The sequence below is a fragment of the Apostichopus japonicus genome, chromosome 3 (genome assembly GCF_037975245.1).
Source record: "Apostichopus japonicus isolate 1M-3 chromosome 3, ASM3797524v1, whole genome shotgun sequence".
In the NCBI taxonomy this organism is placed as follows: domain Eukaryota; kingdom Metazoa; phylum Echinodermata; class Holothuroidea; order Aspidochirotida; family Stichopodidae; genus Apostichopus; species Apostichopus japonicus.
Window position 1 is genome coordinate 14,755,216 of NC_092563.1, and position 25,407 is coordinate 14,780,622.

At 38.2% G+C, this 25,407-nt stretch overlaps 1 protein-coding gene across 1 annotated transcript in view; it reads left to right on the plus strand.

Moving 5' to 3' along the window:
* Positions 1-20,027, plus strand: part of LOC139964367 (neural-cadherin-like) — a 67,284-nt gene extending 47,257 nt beyond the window's left edge. Inside the window, exons 21-34 of the mRNA XM_071965918.1 lie at positions 1,468-1,695; positions 2,842-3,018; positions 3,439-3,536; positions 5,908-6,372; positions 7,881-8,152; positions 8,952-9,288; positions 9,840-9,961; positions 11,918-12,216; positions 13,220-13,392; positions 14,123-14,393; positions 15,013-15,184; positions 15,974-16,173; positions 17,297-17,569; positions 18,703-20,027. Coding sequence (XP_071822019.1) covers positions 1,468-1,695; positions 2,842-3,018; positions 3,439-3,536; positions 5,908-6,372; positions 7,881-8,152; positions 8,952-9,288; positions 9,840-9,961; positions 11,918-12,216; positions 13,220-13,392; positions 14,123-14,393; positions 15,013-15,184; positions 15,974-16,173; positions 17,297-17,569; positions 18,703-18,983 — 3,368 coding nt within the window. The 3' untranslated portion in view covers positions 18,984-20,027. The remainder of the gene's footprint in view (positions 1-1,467; positions 1,696-2,841; positions 3,019-3,438; positions 3,537-5,907; positions 6,373-7,880; positions 8,153-8,951; positions 9,289-9,839; positions 9,962-11,917; positions 12,217-13,219; positions 13,393-14,122; positions 14,394-15,012; positions 15,185-15,973; positions 16,174-17,296; positions 17,570-18,702) is intronic.
* Positions 20,028-25,407: the final 5,380 nt, after the last annotated feature.

Sequence of the window (25,407 nt, forward strand, 5' to 3'; positions counted from 1 at the left end):
CGGATCTACGATTTTTAACGATTTTTTTCCCATTTTGGCTGTGGTGAATGAAAGGCGCTGAAAAATACAATCCTTTATGTGGAACGTAATAATCGGTTCCCCATAATCGGTAGCGCAATGGATTTTGCCGATGCCGATTATATACAGATTGTCTGATAATCGGACCAGCTGATTATAACCGATTATGGGTCCAACACTAATTGCTACTCCTAGAGAGTCTGATCAAATAAACACGACTCAAATTAAATTCCATGAGTTTTACTTCATCTTTCATGCGTTCTCATACATTACTTTAATACTTGAGTGAACATGACACTGTAGTTCCTTTAAATATTAAGCAATGTGCGAAATCTGTTCATATTTTGGATGTACTGTAGGGGGGGTGGGGGAGGGGTGGTGGCTTGTTGTGCAGTCAATGGCTAAGGCGAGGTACTTGTGATCTAAGGCCAGACCATTACACCAGTGGCGGAGCGTCCATACAGTCAGGGTGGGGGCGGATCCCCCCCTGACGGACTCAAATGGACTGCTGGCACCCTTTTCAGCTTTTTACCACTTTTTACTTATTTGTGATTATTGACGTTTTTATTGCACTCTCATCCTCCTATCGACATTTGTCATATTTCCAAGTGCATGTACTTTCAACACCCATATAAACTTCCAAGTTGTCACAAATGGCGATGACACCTATTTATTCTTCGTTTATCTGCAAATTAGCAAGGCCCGGAAAGGGTCATTTCCGGCGATCTAGGGAGTATTTTTACTAAAAAAAATTGGCGCTCCGCTTAGATAGTGTCAAAGTGCCCCTACAGACCAATCCCCCCCCCCCCCCCGACCAATAAAAGCTCCGCCACTGCATTACACCTTGTCCCTTGGACAAGTAGGGACTTTGTGACTCTTCACGCTGGTATCAGAAATGGGGGACCTGCAAGGTAACGTAATTTTAGATACAGTTTCATGGGCCAGTTAGACTCACTTAATAAAATGCAGCCTGTATTGTGTTAGAATCCAAATATGTACTAGTTCATGAGATATTTTGGTGAAATTGTTTTGAAACACTGTGCAAATTACTTTTGAAAACTAATGAAATTCATTGTTGAACGATCCATTTGAAAGACTGGAGCGCAATGCAAGCCAAATTAAATTGTGTTTAAGCCGGTAAATGGTTTCCCTACCTACTGATGAGCATATGTATATTGATGCTTTGTCATGGCTGGGCAGCTAGAGAGCGTTCGATCTTTTAATACCTATCAGAAAATCGGTTATCATAAAATACTGAAAAACTGTATGGTATTAATGCACACAAACCTTGCCGCATAACATAAGACATTGTCCATTTCAGCTTTAGTATTTTGTCGTGTAATGGATTCCCTGTGCTTGGCATCATTACTATCTTAAACCTAAGCAGCTGCAACGTCGGATCATTTATTATGCTTCTTCTTGTATTTAGCGAATTCTTATCTTCATTAGGATTGTCAAGTTCGGTGACGTTGAAATTCACGGTGCTAGAGGTTGACGACGAAGCTCCATACTTTGCAGAAGATTACGTGGCAGTAGTGGACCCTGCTGGGACGGCAGGGCAAGTGGTAGTTGTGGTCAGTGCATCTGATGATGATCTAGACTCCACCCAGCCCGGTTACTATGAATATGCATTAGTAGACACGCTTGGATTGTTTGAAATCGTACCAAATGATATGGGTGAGTTTCATTCAGGCACAGTGTCGCAAAGAAAGGCTGCTGCGGCTGAATCTATACCAAACAATAGAGCTAGGTCATCAGATATGCAGACTGGCATTGAGTATATCGTGCTGGAAAGAAGGTCATGTCCGCCTGCACAGACTGGCCCGAGTAATGCTACAGGCCCCTTATAATTTGTGTCCAACTTTTGACGATCACACATCATGTGTCATATCTTGTCTCATGTGTGTCATCTTGTGTGATGTGTGTCATATTAGTGATGTGTGTCATCTTGTGTGATGTGTGTCATATTGTGTGATGTGTGTCATATTGTGTGATGTGTGTCATCTTGTGTGATGTGTGTCATATTGTGTGATGTGTGTCATCTTGTGTGATGTGTGTCATCTTGTATGATGTGTGTCATCTTGTGTGATGTGTGTCATATTAGTGATGTGTGTCATCTTGTGTGATGTGTGTCATATTGTGTGATGTGTGTCATATCTTGTGTGATGTGTGTCATTTTGTGTGATGTGTCATCTTGTGTGATGTTTGTCATCTTGTGTGATGTGTGTCATCTTGTGTGATGTGTGTCATATTAGTGATGTGTGTCATCTTGTGTGATGTGTGTCATATTGTGTGATGTGTGTCATCTTCTGTGATGTGCGTCATCTTGTGTTATGTGTGTCATCTATCTTGTGTGAAGTGTTTCATCTTGTCATTCATTTTTCTGCTAATATCTTTCCTTCTCTGGCATGCAACAATTAGAGACTACAGTACAACAGAAATAGCAGCTGTGTTGTCCCTGTCACAAGTTATTGCATGATGTACATATACATGCATTCAATAGACCAGTAAAAAGTTTCAAAATTTCCTACCTCAGTGAGTGAGTGAAAACTGCTAGGACACATATTATTCCTTGCATCAATTAAAAAAATCATTTCGTAGGTCTTTACATTTATCTATTTGATTAAAATGCCAAACTTTGTTATATATATATCTGTATATTTTTCATAGCTAGTTTCTGTTGTAAATGTCATCTACAAGGATACCCACACTACTGCAATAGGACATCTAGAAATCTTAGCTGTAATTCAGTGCAAGAAAGTCTTTAGAAATCTCAGCTTTAATCCAGTGAAATAAAATCTTTCTAATCGTGTTCATTCATAGATAATTCTGCTTCCATCGTCACGACGACAACCGTCGAGGAATATACAGGAAGTCTGACTGTGCGGATAACAGACAGGGCTAACAACACAGCCGATGAGCAAATACCTCTCGTATCTTACAGCAACGATAACGCACATCAGGCTGGTTCCAAGGATATCACTGTGTACAGCTTTGAAGGTAAAACCAAAGTGCCTTTGCCATGGGGAGATGGGGGGAGGTGGGATGTGTGTGGGCTAAATGTTGGTCCCCACTCCCCCCCCCCCCCGAATGCAACTTGCCACATCCAAATAAGTTAACCTTTAATGGCAGGAAGATACAAAGTTTTTGGATTTCTTCTGACAATATTTTACTGAGGTCTTCCTCCAAAAGTCTGCTAATTAGAAGTTGATATAGTTTCTAAAAATGATGAAAAATGCCAAACCAGGCTGGTTTTGCCACCTTCAACCCCCCTCCCCTACCCTCAAGGAACCTGCTGGCCAAAGGCATTTGCATTCCTTGCTACAGAAAATACCTTCTAACAGATAAGTAGGTTCGGATAATAATTGGAGGGCCAATGTTTGTATCAAATGCTTATAATATTCTCTTTTAACCACATAGGTAACATTCCAACCTCTCCCATCGGGACAGTACCGGTTACAGACGATGATCCATATGAGGACAAAACCTACTCGTTAACTTCACAGGAATATTTTTCAGTGAGTTGAAAAGAAGGGAAAACACATTTATTCTCCAGTATAGAACTGAAAGCAACTCTTTTATTTTCCCTTCTTTTTTTTAACCTCCTTTTTTAACTTTCTAACTTTATTCTATTCTTTAATATTTCTTCTTTATTTGTAATTAGCATGTTAACTAGCACATCAGCACACTCACAGCTGGTTTCTTTATAGTTTTAGTCCTCTGAGAAAATCCAGTTGTTAAATTCCCTCCTTATTGCAACCTCTTGTTTTAGTTTATTGACAATTTAGTCAAATTTTCCCTGTTCGTAGACTGTTTAAATAGGGAATATAACTGAGAAAATATTAGGCAGCCTTTTGTAATGCAAATGTCGATTTTCAAAAGTCGTCAAATTGGTAAAACCCATTAAAACTTGAAAGTGGACTTTGTTCACGTCATATAGACCATTAAGTATGATGAATTTGTGATATTTGTTGTTGTGTAAAATTTATAGTCCAGTGGAAAGATTACTTTGGACTGATGACAGAGGAATATGATTTAAGCAACCTGGTGAAATATGCAAGCAATTCCTTTTCAGTGTAATTGACATATGTGGGGAGGGGGGGAGGGGGAATTTTTTATGAATTGTTTAGTTACCACAATAGTTAGATGTCATTTAGGTAAAATAAATGATAATAAATATCATGATAAAGTACATGGAATGTTCGATATTTCCTGCACTGCAACCCATTCATAAAATAATTTGCTCCATAGTAATGTCCCCATACGCAGTGGCGGAGCGTCCATACAGTCAGGGGGGGGGGCGGATGCCCCCCTTGACGGACTCAAATGGACTGCTGGCGCCCTTTTCAACTCTTTACCACTTTTTACTTATTCGCGCTTATTAACTTTTTTATTGTGCTCTCATCTACCTATTGACATATTGACCTATTTTGTTGGTGTAATTTGGCGATGACACCTATTTATTCTTCCTTTATCTGCAAATTAGCCAGGCCCGGAAAGGGTCATTTCCAGCGATCTAGGGAGAATCTTTACTCAAAAAATGTCTGTATGCTACGCGCCAACCTGTGGTGGCGCTCTGCTTAGATAGTGTTGAAAGCGCCCCTACAGACCATTCTCGCCCCTCCTGACCAATACCCCTAGCTCTGCCACTGCCCATATGGCCCCAATTTCTGCGGGCCGCATGTATCCCTGACATTTACTGTTAACAGGACTGAAGTGTAGAGTTGCTTGGGATGGATAACACTGGAGTCCTAACATACAAATGTATATATCATGTACTTGGACTCGCTCAGGAAAAACAATCTCATGCTTGGACGGTTGATAGTAAAATATATCATAAACCAAAACCATTTCACACATGTGCAGTGGTCCATTCAAGAATATATTCTGACCGTCATCAATCCACTCATGAATTCAGACAGCTATTTTCTCATTTGAATAACAACGAAAACATTGTAATTCTCAGCCAAGTATATGTATTGCACTAGGCAAGATGAATTTTACACACCAGGCATGCATGTGTTGCAAGTCCCATGGGATATAATTTCTCTATGGGCAGAGTGTGATGGCCGGGTCGTGTGAACGATGCCTCACTGGTATTACACATCAATCGACAAATCTGCTATGTGGTTACCCTGCGAATAAAGTACATGCAGTCTATTGTTTTTGGTGGACTGTTCATATGAATCTGAGGTCAACAGAGGTCACAGGTCAATTTTTGTCAACGCTTGTGATCCCATACCATAAGGCATTGGGCACGAGAAGCATCTCCGCTTCTTTAGATGGTTGCAAATGTTTGGATGGATCTAGCACTGGGTGTTTATATGTTAATTAGAAATATTGAGTAGCCCAAACCAAGTTTCTTAATTAGATAATGAGGATAGATTCATAGCTAATTTCATTAAATATGTAAAAAATTGTTGAAAATATCTTATACTTCTTGAAGCACGTTACACATATCGAAGCTGATTTTCCTTGAATTTTTGAATTTTTTCTTTGATTGAAAGGGTACATACTGTATGCTGCATTCAACAACATACTCAGTTGGATTTTTTCAAATTTATTTTGTCTATTTATTTGCATCCAAATGTCCAAATATCTTTAAATATTTATTGTATCATAAATAATATCATTTTGGTATATGATTCTGTATTCAACATTTGATCTCTTTTTTTTTTTCATTGTCACATGTAATTGTTTTCATTTTTATTCTTTTTGCAGTATCGTATTTTATTCTTTCAAGCGACGGAGGATATTTGCTCTGCCTCTCAGGAAAAAAAAAATCATCTCTTATGATTTGTGTAATGAGTATGAATTTTGATATGATTATAAATTAATATCGTTCGGTTTTTATAGAGAGAAATTGTTTCCCTTTCTTTTGACATAAAGGTCAACTCGGACAGCGGTGTTGTGACCATCGAGTCCGGTACGCCTCAAGGCACTTACCTGCTGACCGTGACGGTAAGAGACGACGGCATCACAGGATCAACAAAACAACCCAACGTGGAATCGACCATAAATGTAGTCGTTAAAGATGTCAGTCGAGAGGCCGTCCTAAATTCCGGATCGTTACGATTTGATTCCGTTACACCCGAGAACTTTGTATCGTCGGGCAAGAGGGAACTTCTACAGAGCAGCTTAGCGTCCATTTTGAACCTCGGGGATTCCGGTCCTGTCGACGTCTTCACCGTCTTGTCTTCTCCCGGAGATGGCATCGGCACCGACGTGAGGTACTCGGTGTCTACCGGCACCTCTAGCAGGAGAAGGAGGTCTGCCAGACAACTTCTAGCTATTTCAACTGGATATTACACAGCTGAATATCTGGACACCCTGGTCCTGCAGAATATGGCAGAGGTAAGAGACCACCAACATTTTATCCAAGGCAGCTATCATTCTGTGAGAGTGATTTTATAAATAAACTAGGATATATGATAACCTTTTATCTTCTCTTTGCTTTTCCTTTCATCGTCGTGACATATTTTTGAAAGGTATACGCTATACAATAATGATGAGGTCATGTGAAGGAGATTCGATCCTTTTGGATTCAGCATTTGCGAAACCCATCTCCATTTATACAGAATGTAAAACATTGCAAATAAATAAACCAAAATGCTAAACAAAGAAAATTGGTTTCGAGAATGTCATACTTGATCAAGTCTTCAGTCTTGTGTGAAAAAGAACAAACATTAAATGTCTGATGTGTCACCCATATAGAATAAGATTTTTCTTACCTTTTTTGGGGAGAAGTTGTTCATGACAAATCCTCTTTTATCATACAGATCAAAGTAGACGGTCAGGTTTTTTTGGGTGTCTCCTTTGTTTTTGGTGGTCAGAATTAAAACCGAAGCTAACATTGAATTATCAGGCAGCAGCTATTCTGATCCCAGTACTGCAATACATTCATAACATGTTCCCATATCACTTTTATCGATAGTATCGCATCTCACTTTGATATCCCATGATAAATGGCATATCATTTTGATATTCCATGATATCCCATATCACTTTGATATCCCATGATATTCTCTATCACTTTTATCAAGAGTGGTAAATGAATTTTCTGCAGTACAGCCAACTGCAAGCGATATTTCCGTTACGATAAAATCTTTGCAAAGAACGTTCCACGGTGTGGTTTAAAAAGCCCAATTGACAAGATATATTTTGGCACTGATTTTATTTGTGATATGAGTTACCATATGCATTCAAATCACAATCCCTGTTAACAGTGTAGTCCAGTAGCTTTTCATGCCATTAAATAACATTTGAACGATATGTATGTGTTCTAAACATCCAATGTACTCTGATATTAGCAGTGACCGAATGGATTATACCATATGCAGTTATATTTTTTAGTTAGACCAAAGTGTGTCAGAAAATGTGTGCATATTACATGGTTTGCTCAGAACATCAAAAAATTACACAAACCGAGTTAAAAACCGACAGATGTGACAACATTGAGCTCATTCCAGTGTATAACATTAGCCACATGCTGTAGGCCTACTATCTGAACTATGGAATATGTATATATGTATGTATTGTATGTATTTTAGATCCTTCTGCAAGCAGGAACTCGCAAAGAAGCCTCATTGGCTTATCAAAGCCGCAAGCTGACCGAAGTCAGTCTCTTAGATTCATATTTAACGTCCATGATGATGAATTGTCAATTGTCAACAACTCTGTAAACTGGACAACATGCAGTACATTAATGTTGGAGTGACTTGAACTCGGGACCTTATGATTGAAAAGCACCGGCGTTTACCACAGAGCTAACACTCCACTCCACTCCAATATATTCCACATATTTAAACTTTCTTTTTATTTATTTAAAAAGAAAAATCTAAAACAATTTTTTACCCCAACAGCTTGAGACAGACACTGGTTTAGAGATTACAATGGTGTCCATTGATGAGTGCATACCCAATGAGTGTCTCAGGGAATGTAGCAGCGTGTTGACCATCTCAGAGAGTCCAGTCATCGTCGACACTCCCGAGGCCTCCTTCGTCTCTGTCAACTCGTACGAGGTGGCTGAATGCTCCTGCGCCGTTAAGGAGACTCCGATCGGTGGCTGCCTGACTACCACGTGCCACAACGGAGGAACCTGTATCCCGTTGGATTCAGGGGACGTGGGCTATCAGTGAGTGTCATTGCAGAAAACGATACCCAAACTTGGGTGTTGTCTAATTCGTTCTCTCTGAGCCAATCTAGGGTCAACATAAAAATTAGTTTTTCCTTTCTGTTTTTAATAATCACACAGAAAGTAGTGATCCTTTTTTGGTGAAAGTATGACACTGGTTAATACAGTACATGACATTTTCTGCTTTGGGGAAGCAAGAAGTTGTAGATAGCAACAATCTTTCTATGGGTCCCACACAGTGGCAGAGCTAGGGGTATTGGTCAGAGGGGGCGAGAATGGTCTGTATGGGCGCTTTTGACTTTATCTAAGCGGAGCGCCACCACAGGTTGGCGCAGAGCGTACAGAATTATTTCGAGTAAAGATACTCCCAATATTGCCGGAAATGACCCTTTCCGGGCCTTGCTAATTTGCAGATAAACGAAGAATAAATAGGTGTCATCGCCAATAAAATGTGAGAAATGTCAATAGGTAGATGAGAGTGCAATAAAAAAGTAAATAATTGCGAATAAGTAAAAAGTGGTGAATAGCTGAAAAGGGCGCCAGCAGTCCATTTGAGTCCGTCAGGGGGCGGCATCCGCCCCCCCCTGACTGTATGGATGCTCCGCCACTGGTCCCACAATATATAATACTGGTTCGTCCTATCATAGTACTTTCAGCGTTCATGTCAGGTCCTACTTCTTTGCTCAGAATTGGTCGATTTTGATTCTGTCAGTATAATTACCAGGTAGGCCGGTGCGGCCTGTCTCTTGCAACTTACTTTGTTTACAATAATATCTTTCTTTTCCTGTCGTCATCTCAGATGCATCTGCTTGAACGGTTTCGAGGGTCCAGAATGCCAACGTTTGGCGGCAACATTCTCTGGAGAAGAGTACGCCTGGCTGGAGACATTGTCTCAGTGCGAAGAATCTCACACCAGCATAGAGTTCCTCACATCGTCTGCGACGGGAATGTTGTTTTATAACGGACCCCTGACAAGTGCAGAGTCCACAACTGATTACATCTTGCTACAGCTGGTTGCCGGAAAACCAAGGCTGACCATGAAGTTTGGAGTTAATAGTGAAGTTTTAAATTTGGCTTCCAGCGAGGACTTAGCTGATGGTAACTGGCACAAGATAGACATATTTAGATCTGGAATGGTGAGAAACATATTTTTCTATTTATTTGTCAGATTTACGCTGATTATCACGCACAAATGATGATATTTACATTTTTTATGAAGCTAATTATGCTGAACATATACTGAATGATCATTTGTAATTCTTGTTTTGGCACCAATTACTGCTGAAGGCACAGTGGGGAGGAGGGAGAGGGGAGGAGTTGGGGAACAGAGGGAAAGGGGTTGGGGAGCAATATTTTGCATAATCTGTTTGTATCCTCACAGCTCTTAATGTAGTTAACTTGACCAGCGCTGCCTTGATATTTGTTTCACTGTGGGAGTCAAATTAATAGTGAAAGGCAAACATTTGTAAACCCACCCCCACCCTCAGTACCCAAGCACTCTTAGAGTGATGTCATTATGGGGGGTGTATAGATAATACGCCCCATTGATTGCAGGTGAGATTAATTGTGATAGAGAGATTCCTGGCTGTTACAGTCAGTGAGATGTAATAACATAAAACTCATGAATATGTGTACAGCTAGAGCTTGTCTTGTGTTTCATAAAGTATTTTTTTCCCCGCTCCAATAGGTCGTTGAAATGGTGGTTGATTCTTGTAATGTGGAAGTAAATGAGGACTTCAACCTGTCACAGATGAACGAGAATAGCTGCAGAACTGGGCTCACCTTGAGTAGTGATTCGGAGACTGCAGAGTAAGATTTTCAGTTACCAGTTTTATTTGAACATTACATCAGAAATAAGATTAAATTCCATCCTAGTATACACCTCTAAAGGCCATCTGCGGTATTTGCCGCAAATGCATGAGAAAATCTTGTAGAAAATGGGTCACAGCTCCTTTCAAACTTTTCCAAGTTTTTTTTTTGCTGACATCCCCAAACATAAAAAAAAAAAAAAATCTTCATTGAGTCATTTTCATTTGTCGTACTGTAATTTGACCACTGCCTTGAATGTCTGGAAAAAGATGTTTTGTGGATTGATCGCAAACAGTAGAGTACCTTTGGATACTTAGCAAGTTTTATTTTTTTCTGGCATGCATAAATTCTGGGACTGATTGTGTTGACCTTGCATGCAAACAGTTGATTGTTGTTTCTACCAATCATGTACACACAACCATGTAAATTCCACTTTCCCTTGTTACAGACCTGTCTACCCAACACAAGTTGGCACATGTCTGCCACGGTTTTCACGCAAACACTCTCATGGTTCCGGTAGTTGAGAAGGACCCGTGCCTTGGTTGTATCTGATAGCCCAGATGACAGTCAACTTTTGTTAACTAGTATCACCAAATGTGAACATGAACTCTCAGTTGTGTCAGGAACCAAATTATAGTTTTGCTTAGAAACTGTCGTGGTCAGGTGACAATGTTTTGTAGAGGGGGACAGGGACGTTATGTGATGTTGACTGACTAAAAGGAGCTTATGCACTGATTGATCATGGAAAAACCTAGCTAACGTGACAGTGATAGGAACCTTTAAAGGATGCACTGATTGATCGTTCAAACACCTAGCTAATATGACAGCGATAGGAACCTTTAACAAATGCACTGATCGAACATCCAGAAACCTAGCTAATATGACAGCGATAGGAACCTTTAACGGATGCACTGATTGATCGTTCAAACACCTAGCTAATGTGACAGTGATAGGAACCTTTAACGGATGCACAGATTGATTGTTCAAACACCTAGCTAATATGACAGCGATAGGAACCTTTAACGGATGCACTGATTGATCGTTCAAACACCTAGCTAATATGCCAGTGATAGAAACCTTTAAAGGATGCACCGATCGATCATGCAGGAACCTAGCTAATGTGACAGTGATAGGAACCTTTAAGGATGCACTGATAGCTCAGTCATGCAAAAACCTAGCTAATGTGACAGTGATAGGAACCTTTAAAGGATGCACTGATTGATCGTTCAAGCACCTAGCTAATATGACAGCGATAGGAACCTTTAACAAATGCACTGATCGAACATCCAGAAACCTAGCTAATATGACAGCGATAGGAACCTTTAACGGATGCACTGATTGATCGTTCAAACACCTAGCTAATGTGACAGTGATAGGAACCTTTAACGGATGCACAGATTGATCGTTCAAACACCTAGCTAATATGACAGCGATAGGAACCTTTAACGGATGCACTGATTGATCGTTCAAACACCTAGCTAATATGCCAGTGATAGAAACCTTTAAAGGATGCACCGATCGATCATGCAGGAACCTAGCTAACGTGACAGTGATAGGAACCTTTAAGGATGCATTGATAGCTCAGTCATGCAAAAACCTAGCTAATGTGACAGTGATAGGAACCTTAAACACGCATGTGACTGAAAGATTTCTAACCAGCTAAGGTAAATATTTGCTGGTCTATGCAGCTTTGAACGTCCCTTTCTCTAGATTTCATATTATTATTAGTGGTGCTCTACAAGCATGAGACGTTACCTACTACCTTCAGCCGTCAAGAGTCATTCGATCCACTTGCCTTTGGGTTAACATTGTCATGTAATTATTATGAATCTATGGTTATTTAGAGGTATTTTGAGGGAGGTCACGGACAGTGCATACGGTCAATCATGTATATCATGTATCAAGCTATTTGTACCATGGCTTCAATGGCACGACCTGCATCTCTCATCTCGACAGGACATTTGAATGTAACCGTCCTCTGCAACTTGGCGGATTGGACCCTTCCACGACGTTTGTCTCTGCGGACAATTTTATCGGGTGCATCAAGAAATTGATCCATGACGGCAGACTGTACGACCTGGAGGTTAATCCGGCCGGCTACGAAGGGAGCGCCCCGATCGGAGGTTGCGAATCGACCGACGCGTTGTGCACCGTCAACAGCACTCCGTATTGTGTCAACGGTATTTGTGATACGACAACATCGGAAGCGGTCTGCATCTGCCATGCTGGTTGGACAGGCACTCGCTGTAACCAAGGTAAGCCTCATGGATCCGAGTGGAGGCGTGACATAAAGGACAACGCATATGTCTTTAGATTTAAAGCAGCTTGTTGCGCCCATTTCTTTGATTTCATCAACCTAATTGACCCCACGATGCCATAACGACATACATCAAAACTAGCTTATCTATTCAAGACTAACTGCAAATGGTGGAATGAAAGTAAAAAAATTACAACTTCACAACTACAGACATTTGAAAATTCGCCCATTATTATGACTGCTGTTCATTTTTTGCCACTGCCCACTTCTTCACCTTTCAAGGTTATTATAGTCTGGAACTTTAGCCTGTGTGTTATGTAATTATTTAGCAAAGCCTATTTTCTTTGCTATAGCATAGAAAATGAAAAGTGACTTGCACAGCTCAAATTTCCCGCGATCTACCGCGAGAGCCTATTAAAATGCCCAAGGCATGCTAAACTGTTATGGCAGTGGTATCGAAGGGTGCATTTTCAAATGAAAAGTTTTACGTACAAAGATTGATGGGGTGAGTGAGGCGGGTATTAAAAATGTCCCTGTTAACAGTAATTCTTACTTTTTGCCCCACGGATGTGTCATTAATTATCTATAGCACTCCTGATTAATAATTATTAGCTATAAATAGTGAAGGACTCCTATGAGCTTCTTGTTAAATTTGAGCCCTTGCCATGCAGCTCTGTGCTGTATGATAGATCTTTTACTACACAGAAGCCATAGTATTTTATAGGAGACAAAGTTGAGAGGAATTATCCAAAACATCTAGGCAAAATTTTTGGTAGGGATAAATTATTCCATTAATGGAGGGAGGTCAGTGGGTTTCAATAACTGACTAAAGAGATAAAGAAGTAATTGGTAGGGCAGCACAATTGCATTTGTAAAATATATCATACATATATTACTACAGTTTTCGTATTATTATTTCTCTTCGTAAATCTAGAAACTGTTGTCAAAGCTTGTATAAAATAGTCATTAACAATTTTTGTTATTTCTTTTGTCAATCAAAGATTTGCCCGAGTACGACTTTGCAGAGGACAGCTATGTACTTTACGACCTGTCTGCCTTTCAAATTGATCCCAGTGTCTCTGACTATTACGTCATGATACGGACGAGACAGACAGAGGACGCCCTCATTTGGACTATCGCCAACGAAAACACCTACGAACACATCACACTAGAGGTCTGTATGAGGGATGACTTATAGAGGAATATTATTTCTCATTTCTCTAATTTCACATATTTTTTTTTAGTCAGCAAAAGATCACTGTTTGTTAGTAAGTTATTCTGAAAGTTATAACAACGGCACTTCAGCCAAATTGCTCCCTTGATTTTGTTAAAATTTTGATAACATTAACCTCTGCATTCCATTCCTTGAAGCAGTTTGGTAGCCTTACTTTTTTTCAGATTGATATCTTTATACATTTTAACTCATGTGTTAATATTTTATATACATTTTTCTTTTCTTTTTTAAACAGTTGGTTACATTTATGATACCACTTGAATCCTGCTCCCCTCCCCACCCCCACCCCCTGCCCCAGCCTAAAGCTGTTCATTAAAAAACATTACAAGCTTCATGCAACTTTGACCTATTAATTTAAAGGAAGTAAAAAAAAGTTAAATGTTTTGTAATTTTCCAAATTAGCTTCTTTTTATGTGATACAAAAATATATGAAAATTGGATCTGGGCACCAGAACTTTAGAAATCAACTGGAAATGAAGTGCTCAATGGATGTCTTGTATATTCACTAGGGTTACTTGTGAAAGCCTCATTGAGTAACTGCTGTGTCAGAAACCTGTGAGATAGTCTCAGGATCCAGCAACAGGCCCTTCCATTCAAGGAAACAAAGAAGAAAAAATGGCTGCAATATCGATCATTCTGTATTTATAATTTTTCATAATTTTTTCACTAGATGGTTAACGGTTTTCTTCAAGCCAGCTGGCACCTCGGCGACACCACCGTCACAGAGTCCCTGCCTCACTATCCTCTCAACAACGGAGAGTGGCACAGCATTTCCTTCACTCGGTTCAACAACTTTGTGACGGTCAAGGTGGACGGCGGGGGAAGCGTCCGCGAGTTCTCCAGTCAGGAGAGCGAATTCCGACAACTCGATGTGGATCTCTCCAGTCTCAAAGTAGGAGCCATGCTTGTCCGAGAGGTGGTCGTCAGCAAAAACTTACTCGGTGAGCTTCCCCGATTGTAGACATAGCTTTAATGAGAAGATTTTTAGAGTTGATATTGATGAATATCTTTTAATATATCAGTATAACTAGGGAGCGAAATTTCGACTCCAGATGACCACCTTTGTATTTCTTAGTGGGAGGACAAGTGGGGGGGGGGAGGGGGAGGTGTTGAAAAGTTCTTTCTAACAAGTTTGAGGACAATGCAAAGAAAAGTTTTCAGCTGTATTAGTGTGACAGACAATTGATTGTAACAAACTACTGTGGCTGCAGTTTTTTTGTTGTTTCCCCATTGCTAAGAAAAAGCCAGAATTGTATAGTTAGAAAAAGCGGTTTGAATTCAAATATGCCAGAAGGGTACAAAAAGTCACCTAGCAAAAGACTGTCGAAATTTGTTGTAATTGGAGGTTTTGGAGAAATTTTTACAGCTTGTGTGAATTTCATTTGAGTCCATTACTGAAGCAACATTTGTGTGTAAGTATTGCAATGTATGCTCCAAATAATTTCAGCAAATTTTAACCTGCTTAGCTCAAAATTTAAGTTTGACAGCCAGCATTTTTGTAATTCCTTGCTGAAGATTTTGTCTTACTGTAATTTATAATTTACTTGATGGCTTTCGTAGGATGTGCTCAAGATGTCCGATTCAACAACCAATTCCTTGGCCTAGTAGCAGACCAGACTGGCGTGTCTGATTCTCAGGGAGTCACAGAAGGCTGTTATACAGACGCCTGTGCGGCCAACCCTTGTAATGGAACGTATCAGTGCTATGATATCTGGAGGGAATTTGATTGCAGGTAAGCCAAGTGTAGACATACAGTATATTGAATGATCAAATTCCCTATCCTTTCCTATTCCGCTGCTTTTAATTAAAACCCAGAATTGCTGCTGTTTTCTATATATTATTTTCTTAATATTTAATTGTTTTCTATATATTATATAAAATATTTAATTTTAATGAATTGATACTGTCCAGTGCGGATCACATTTCATGTTTCGGTAACTATAGTGACAAATACCACCACGGCTGGGTATAGTGCATGATGGGATAGATCCGGCCCTGTCGGTAGAATTACTGCTAAGTGATTGCGACTCCCAAAATTTGTTTTGGAGTCATTCAGTTCAATGTATTATTATACTATAACCAGAGACACCAAACCCTTCCTAACATATCCACACGACATATTGTCCCTATGTGTACGACGAACACTGTAAAGCTGCCTATAGAACTGTACATGCCAGTACAGAGCCCATAGTTTGATATTTCAACATTTTGGCTGCAATAGTCTTTAAATGTATGTATTTTAGATCCTCCTGCAAGCAGGCACTCACGAAGAAGCCTTATTGGCTTATCAAAGCCACAAGCTGACCGACGTCAGTCTCTTACATTCATATTTAACGTCCATGATTATGAATTATCAATTGTCAACAACTCTGTAACTGGACGACATACATTACTCTGGGAGTGACTCGAACCGGGGACCTTATGGTTGGAAGGCACCTACGTTAAGCACTGAGCTAACACTCCACATTAATGTTTATCACTTGTTTTGTTTTGTTGTTCTTTGTGTCTCTTTTTGTGCTAGGCTTCCTGTAACTTGTGCAGACAGTCCATGTGCAAACGGTGGTACCTGTATAGATCTTCAGCCGGACGGCTTCAGATGTGAATGTCTGGAGGGGTTTATCGGCCCTACCTGCGAAGTCACCAGCGAACCTATCGTGACCGATCTAGTGTTAAGCACAGGGGCGATCATAGCCATCACCATTTGCCTTCTGTTCCTAATCAGTACGTCAATTATTTCTAATTCAGTTTAAACTTCCGACCGTATATATAATATTTAAAAAAATAATGTGTAGGTTTTTTCACGTTTGTTGCAAATTTACCCAAAACATTGTTATAAAAAAAATTTAAAAAATTCACAAAAGCATAAATGCAAAAGAGTTACAACTTACGAGAAAGTAACATTCAAAAATAATCTCAACCGCCCGAAACTTTTAACGGTACAAGCATGGTTATGATGTCACAGATTTCACTTTGTGTCCATATGTCAACCTAGGTGGACCAATTACCCCATAGAGACACTGTACAGATTCCTATTTGCCAAATTGATAGGTATGGAAGTAAAACTGAAACTCACTTCTAAGAGGATTTTTTGTCCCCTTCCACTCCAAATTCCTTACAACTAATTTGATTTCTCTTCTATCTATGAACTATTTATATGAAGTTAGTAAATCATATTTAAGCAAGGTTCACTAAAATTCTGTCAGAACTTTCGGTTATGCAAAATCATTTGAATTGCTTCCCCCCACCTACCCCCACCCCTTTCTTCCTTCCATAAAACTAAGATAGGAAATTTAAAAAAAATACAAACGGTTTTGAATGGTCAAACTTTAAATTCAGTTGATAAATCTCAGAATACGTAAGCAGCTTTATATTTTCTTGTGTATTTTTCGTGTTTCTTGTAGGTCAAATAATCAACTTTGTTAAAAAAATATCATAAGCGCTTGGCTGGGAGTGTCATTAAAAGCATCTAGCATATGCAGATTGGGGGGATGGAGATGGTGGGAAGAGTGGATGGGTCTGGGAGGGGAGAGATAGTATTTTGTTATAGGTCATTGGTAAGTCTACTTACCAACCTCAAGGAAATTCATCCAATTGTGTTGGTACAAAACGTTACATTAGTGACATAGGTGAAACCGATGGGTAAAGTGGAAGATGTAATTATTTGGAAAGTTAATGAAAGTTATACAGCTACATTAAGACGAAGACCAGTAAGCACGTCCCTCTTTCATTGACGTCTCAATTTTTCTTCTTCAAGAGAGCAAGAGGAGAATGCTCTCTGCATAATAGAAATGTTTAAGGTTTTTACTGGGTTTTTTTGTGTGTGTTTTTTGTTTCTTCGCTGCAGTTATCCTGTTGATGCTGGTGGTGTGCAAGAAGAGAATCGACGACAGGTACGAAAAGGAGATACTGCCCATCGATTACGATTCCACCGAGAACTTTGCCAGGTACGACGAGGAAGGGGAAGAGGGAGACACGGACACCTATGACCTCAGCGTCCTGATGGCGCCAGACCGGTACCGGGACGCCGTCGAGGAGGAGGAACGGATGACCATCAGGCCGATCGAGGAACCTCTGGTAGAAGCAGAAAGGATCACGCCGGCCAAAGCCGCTGTAACATGTAAGTACATGGAGTGTTTGTGGAGTCAAATGGTACACTTAGTACTACTAGCACAATCTGCTGGTTTCCTTTATCTTTTTGTTAAGTCTTGTTTATGGTATAATATAACATTAGTGTGTATAGGAGTGTGTATAGGAGTGTATATAGGAGTGTATATAGCCTAGTGGTTAACGCCGGCGTCTCCCAGTCATGAGATCCCCGGTTCGATTCCCCGCCGACAGCAATGTGTGTCGTCTGGCAAGGGTGTTGTTCAATAACAACTTCCTGACATGGACGTTAAATGAATGTGTGCCGAGAGATTGGCTTCGGTCAGCTTGCGAGTCTATAAGCCTCCATGGCTTCTTTCGCGAGTTCCTGCTTGCGGGAAGATCACATATACATACATACATACATAATATAACATTTGAACATTGATTATACAGATGTAGTATTCTTGTAGGAGGCATTCTGGTATGTTACAAGCATTCTTCCTCTCTTTGGCTTTAATTTTGGATGTATTCATCATTCAGGGTGATATCAATCAAAAACACGGTATCCCCCAAAATCATGTTTGTAACTATTTTCACTTAAAACACACTTTGAAGCTTGTACGAGGGCAAACCACTTTCAGACATTGGTATAATGATACTGTGTATTTTCACAGCCACATTCACACATTTTTTTTTGGGGGGGGGGGGTTATTTTGCCATCATTCCATCCAAATGTGGGGTGTCCATACCCATAAATTTAACAATTCTAGTCATATTAGACCTCCCCCCTGATATAAAACGCTTGCTTTTATATTTCTGTTAGCAGTAAAGGGAATTTGCCTGTCTGTTGCAATCCAAAGTTTATTAAAATTCCAGTATAAATGCATGAAAGTACATTTTTATAAATAGTATATGAAAAACAGTTAAAGAGTTATACAGATCAAAATAGTACGGAATATATTTATAAATGAAAAATCAAAAGTTAATGAGAGAGTTTTGTGGAAACAACACCCTAAATAAACATGGCAGCCCTATACACGAAAAGAAAATGTACAGTTCAAAATTGTCCTGTTTCTCAATTTATAACTAAGTCTGTTGAAGAAGAATTGACTGCAGCTTGTTATGGTATGGGTGTTTCTCATTTTACTCTTGTTTCTCTGGCAGTCCAACCCAACGTTGGAGACTATCTTACGGATAGAATCAACGAAGAAGACAACAACTCGGAGAACGGCCCTGAGGACGAAACCAGAGAATTCCAGGACGAGGGAGACGGTTCCTCGGCGGGTAGCATCAGCTCTCTCAACAGCAGCAGTACCGGGTCATCGCAGGACTTTGGTTACCTACAGGACCTCGGACCACCCTTCAGGAGGCTCGCGGACATATACGGAAACGAGGACCACGATGAGCCGTCTGTCAGACTCAGCTTTAGCAGCACAGATGCTTAGGATTTGTTTCCAAATTTTAAAGCAGCAGCAGCAGCTGGTAATATTAGGTCACTTCAAATTTTACGCAAACATATTTCACTTGAGATCCATGGGATCGGTTCAATGATACATTCCCAAGGGTGTGAAGCGTTTTCATTTTTCATCGAAAAAGGGTGCAATTTTTTTCTGATAAAAAACTATAGTCTTCTTTAGAAAATCAAAATTACAAATTTACCCATATTAAGCAACATATGTCCTAGACTTTAATCCATCCTACACATGTTGAAAAGAAAAGAAACTCTTTTCTCAAGGTTGTAGACACAAATCTTGGGAGCATTAATGCTTATATCCTTAAATAGCGAACATAAATTTTTTCATGTTTTAAACAGTATCATTTATGCTCGTATCTTATTGTAGGGAGGAAGTAACATTACTTTGCAAACTTAACCCATTTGATTTGCATAAAAAATTTAAATTAGAAAGATGATTAATGAAATAAGATAAATAAATCTCTGAGGTATGCAAACATTAATTTAGTTGCCCCCTGGAAAATCAGTCCCATGTTGTGCCATGTTGAAGTCTTTGTTTCCCCTGCTTTCTTCTCAATGTTCAATAAACTCTTGGTTCCATTTATATTTACTTTAGTAATCAAGTTTAGAAATTTAAATAAAAAATTATGATAAGAAGGTAGTCTTCTTCATCTCTTTTTATTTCTTCTTTTTTATCCTCCTTAAAATAAGTAAAAGTTTGAAATGAGAAAGAAAATTGAATTTTAAATTATTAATTTATATTTTAATAAAAAAAGAAATTATATATATTTTTGAAAGATCTTTGTATGATAGCATTGCCAAATTACTATTACAATCACATTTCCACACTTTCAAATTCAAATTCAGGTATTTATATGTCATTGTTACCTGCCGATTAATTCAAGTATTTGAAGCTGAAACTGATCTTTAATGATCAGCTTCATCTACTTAGCAATACCTCTGATGTAAATAATAATTGTATTGCTAAATACAGCTGTATATATTTGCATAATTGTATTCTTTTCATCAATTTGTTAATGAAAATCTTTTGCATATATGAATTCACATATATATATATATATATATATACATATTTATATATTTATATATATATATATATATATATATATATATATATATATATATATATAAATAAATATTCATATATATGTATTCATTGATGCAAAAGCTTTTCATTAAAAATAATATTAAATAATAATTGTATTGCTAAATACAGCTGTATATATTTGCATAATTGTATTCTTTTGATCAATTTGTTAATGAAAATCGTTTGCATAGATGAATTCACATATATATATATATATATATATTTACATATTTGTATATATATATATATATATATACATATTTTTATATATATATATATATACATATTTATATATTTATTTATATATATATATATATATATATATATATATATATATATATATATATATATATAAATATACATATACATATATATGTATTCATTGATGCAAAAGCTTTTCATTAAAAAATGATATATGTATAATTTTTTTTTAGAAATCAAAATCTTAGCCAAAAATAGCTTTAAATGAACATAACTGTTCATATTAAACAGCTGTATATTAACCTTGATTATATGATTTTTTTTCATATTTTACAGTAGTGTTCACAGAGCAGTGTTTAATCTGTTCATATTTAACAGTGTTGGCAACTTCCAGGTGTTATCCGTTCATGTTGATAGAGCCATGTTATCTGTTCATATTTAACAGCAGTGTTGACAGAGTGTTCAATATGTTCATATTTACAGCAGTGTTGACAGCCGTGTTATCCAGGCTGTTCATATTGTGTCAGTGTTGATAGACACTAACAAGAAGTGTTAACAGAATGTCTTTCCTTGCTTAAAGTTATATTCTCCTGTAATTTCAGCACTCACTACTTCCTTGTCCCTTCACAACAACTGCACTCTCCCTTTACATGGGGGTGACAGGCTAACCTACTCCCCCACCCTCTCCCCCACCAGGCTTGTTCAACCACCCAGTGTTTGGATGACATGCAAGCAGAACAATTCTCTTGGAAAATCCTACTTTGGTGAAGCTTTGGAACCTATTTATACTAGGAAACATAGCAGGATCAAAGTTATTTCTACCTAGCCATTTTCGAATGACTGTTGGAAAAGTATTTTATTAATGCTTGATCTGTTTACTGTTAATTTCCTAAAATTTCAAGAGTCTGACAGTACTGAAGGTCTGCAAAGTTAAATATGAGATTATTTAATGTAATGGTCTTTATCACTTAATTGACCACAACTCTCAAGAGAAACACTTTTTCTTGGAGTTTCTGTCATGAAACAACTCATGTTAACAAAATTCAGGCAGAAATTCAAGACTTTAAGAAGAGACATCATGTTGCAAAATAAAGTGAAAAAGAAAGGGCAGACAGTCTAGTCTAGTTTAGTCAGTCTAGTCTAGTCTAGTCAGTCTAGTCAAGACATTGCATTATCTATCTATTACCTTTTGAAGATTTGCTGAGTCACTAAAACCTCTTTACACAGGGGGTCAATTTAGTAATTGTCCTCATGTTAAAAGCCGAATTGTTACATGTTACATAGCCATGTCGCACCGTTGTTGTGGAACAAGTTACTATCAGAAATACAAAGCCTTACCTCTATCAGCACTTTCAAATCAGCGTTAAAGACGTGTTATTTCAAAAAAACCTATGGTTAAGTGTATTCAATTGTATTTTGTTTTTGATTTGTTTTGTTTAAGCGCATTGAATCCTGGGATTTTGTGTTGTATTAGCACCGGTCTTATAATAATAATAATAATAAATTCTGCCAAAAAGTTGTCCTTTTTAAAAGGACAAGGATTCACAGTGGTGCTCTCAATATTTGCTGACATTCTTTTACAAAGTTTGCTCGTGTATTTGATTTCTCTCTATCTCTTTCTTCCTTGTTTTTTCTACGCTTCCTCTCCTTTTGTGGAGTTACGATGTTAGATATGTAAATTATGTGCCAAAGCTCATTTCTTTTATTTGCATTTAGCATTATTCAATTGGACGCTGGATCTTTTTTATTTTAAAGTACCTACTATGCTAACGAGTAGAACTGTATTTCATAGAAACAGCAGCAGCTTAGCCAACTTAGTACTTAGTATTGCCTTGTTTTATTCATTCACCAGTGTCATATCTTTTTATGATAAAATGATGTAGCTCTGTTCGTTTATTTGTTTGTTTTTTGTACCAAAACTATAATCAAGACAGAAATTCTTCTTTTTTTTGAAAATAGTGCAATTTTTTTTTTTTTCAAATTTAAGTTTTAGGCTAAAAGTTTAATGTCATTTAAATATTGAAGAAAAAGTTAAATTTTGTTTGTACCAGATTTTTAACTTTAAGTAAAGAACAAACCAAAATTAATAGGTTTAATTTTTAAGTAACTCAATTTAGGTTTTTTTGACGGTTTTTTACAAAGTTATATTCAGTAACCAAGTCACATGACTTGTTACATAAAATGGATATGTGTATTTTACGACCAGAAACACTTCCTTGTTATCAGCTGAAAGTGATGGCTATACTTCGCATCACTCCCAAACTTCTCTCTAAAATCACTCAATTTATTAGTAAGATCACCTGGTTCCCGCCAATCACTATGTGATGTACCTCTTCTAACCAGCGTAGAAAAATGCGTTCTGTCATCATTTGTTATTACTTATGCCATAGTGGGATAGTTTTTGTAGTCTCAGTTTCCTAAATATTTGAACTTTTCTCTCTTTGCAATCTGCTTAATGAATAAATATTAACACTTACTGTGCATTTTCAGCATGAATTATATGTGTTTAATTCATTTTGTTTCTTAATTCCTTCTCTATATTTCTAGGCTAACTGATTTGTACCTACCTCATCTGTATGAAGAGACAACCCACCCTCCCTACCCCTCCCTCCCCCAGGCGCGTAGCCAGGAATTTGCCAAGGGAGGGTCGAAAATGTAGGCAAACTATCAGAGCCGTAGATAAGGCATTGAAAACTATCTAAGCAAAGTGCCACCATGATTGGCGCGAAGGGTACAAGAAAATTTTGGCAGAAATGGCCTCCCAGATTGCTGGAAATGGCACTTCCCAGGCCTTGTAAGTTGCATGTTAGCATTTTCACTTTTGAAATTACTAGCGATATCATAAAAACATTAATTTTTTTTAAATATGCTCAAGGGGGGGGGCGGCTGCCCCCTTCGCCCACCTTAGCTACGCACCTGCCCTCCCTCCCCCTCCCTCCCCTCCCTGATTTCCAGCAGTTTGCTTGTAAGCAATCAATTTCAGCCTCTTGACTATCTCTTTAATACCACTGACACCTACCGGCCCTTGGATAGGTCTAAATTTTCATGGGTCCTAAGTGGTGTTTCGTGCTGCAGAAGATATTCATACTATCTGCTTCAAATGTTTTAAAAAAAAATATATGGTTGCAAATATTGCACTATTTTGTATCTAAGAATCCTCAAAAAGACATAAATAGACCCCATCTCCCAGGACGTTGTTCTATAAAACAGGTCCACCTCTAAACGATCTACACACTAAAAAAAAGTAACTTTGGATTTCCATCAAAGGTATACTCAATATTCTATCAAAGCATAAACTACCCGTTACCGAAATTATCTTTGATAATCGTACATATTTGGTTGGTTTTAAGTTCTTTTCCTTGCTTTTTGGTTTCGATGATAATCGAAACCAATGCAAACATACACAAACACACACATGAGACGTAAAATGACCTAGTGATTGTATTGGCATATTTTCAGTCATTTTCAGTTAATAGTAGGAGAGACCAGCGTAGGTTCTAATGACCAACTAGACCGGTTTCTGCTCTCAAACTTTATAGGAGGAGCTTCATCAGTAGATAGCCTTTGAATATTTTATATTCGGCCTGGGCGTCTCGTTTTCAAAATGCATCTATTTTCTGTCCACGAGTTTTTATGGACTCATAGTGCAGCTATAAAGGCATCTCTTGGCCCTTTTGTAGGCAAGAATCGGTTCTTTTGGAAACAGTTTGGATAATTCCGCGTGTTGCGATATTAAGTGCCAATGTTTCAAAAGTGCTTTTTTTCAAATGCGTGGTTTTGATATGGGGTGTATAGGTGAGCTTGAACACAAGTGGTGGTTCCTTTTGTTTAGGTTTGGTAGTGAGGTATTGCCCACGGTTTGCAAATTTTATGCCTTTCGTGGCTGAGGCAATTTCCTCTTTCTTATAGTTACGGAGTAACAGTTTCTCTGTGTAAGCCTTCGGGGCATTGTATATTCCAGGGTTGCCAACTCAGATTCGAATATTTAATGTCAAACTCTCAAGTGTTTCACCAACTCTTGTCACAAGTTGTCAAGTATCGAATTCAATCAGGCATAATGGCCTATTCAATAAGTTTTCCTCCCATATTAAGACATGGGGTTACTACGATTGCGGGGCCCATGGCATCGCGGGGCCCTGGGCCAGGGCCCAGTGGGCCCATGCGTTAAGACGAGTCGAAATGAAATATATACTGGACTTACATCTGGGATTCTTCTCGTAATTAATTGCAGACGAGATCTCTTTAAACATATTTTCACAACCAGTACATATATTGAGAACGCTACAGCTGTGCTATACAAAATCTTTGCAGGATCGATCATGCGCATTAGGAACCAGAACCGTATCTACGGCTCTGTTTGGACCCAGAACCTAGACACATCCCTATTAGGAACGGTATGAAAGCGCCCTCTTCAAAAAAAAACCGTAAATATCCCTGTTTGCAGTAATTAATGCGTTAAAACAATCAACTTCTGCTAATGGGTTATCACAGCTAAATCAACATATGCATTAATATGCATGCATGACCTCTTTCTTTCTCCCTCTTATCTACTACCTTGCGGGTTTTTTAACGAAGGTTTGATTTATTTTGCCCTTTAAAACCTCTTGACATAATTTAATTCTATCCCTTTAGCTTTCAATTTGATAGGTTACAAAGTGCTCCGTTCATGTGTTGTCCACTCGGTGAGTATAACTATAAACTCAACCCTCGTCCAATTCAACAGTGTTCACAGGGGTTGTGTAATTTTGTTTATAGCTTGACTAAGGATAACTCAATAACAATCTGAAGTAAGTAAATTGCTTGGAAAAAAAGACCTCACAAGTGTTGACGTCACTGAACTATACAGTACCAAATTAGTGACAAATATCACGTTTTAACAAAATATCACTAGCTATCATTGAATATATCAAGGAAATGGAATGTAGAATATCAAAATAAACCCTAAAATCAGAAATTATTAATTGGGTGGAAAAGCACAGGAGACAAAATTATCAACGGGGTATAGATGACACATGCAATATTTCTTCGGAAATGAATGTAATGTTATGAATAAATTACCGTATACTTGTTGTTACTTATGTTGTCTATGGCATTTTTCGTCTTCCGC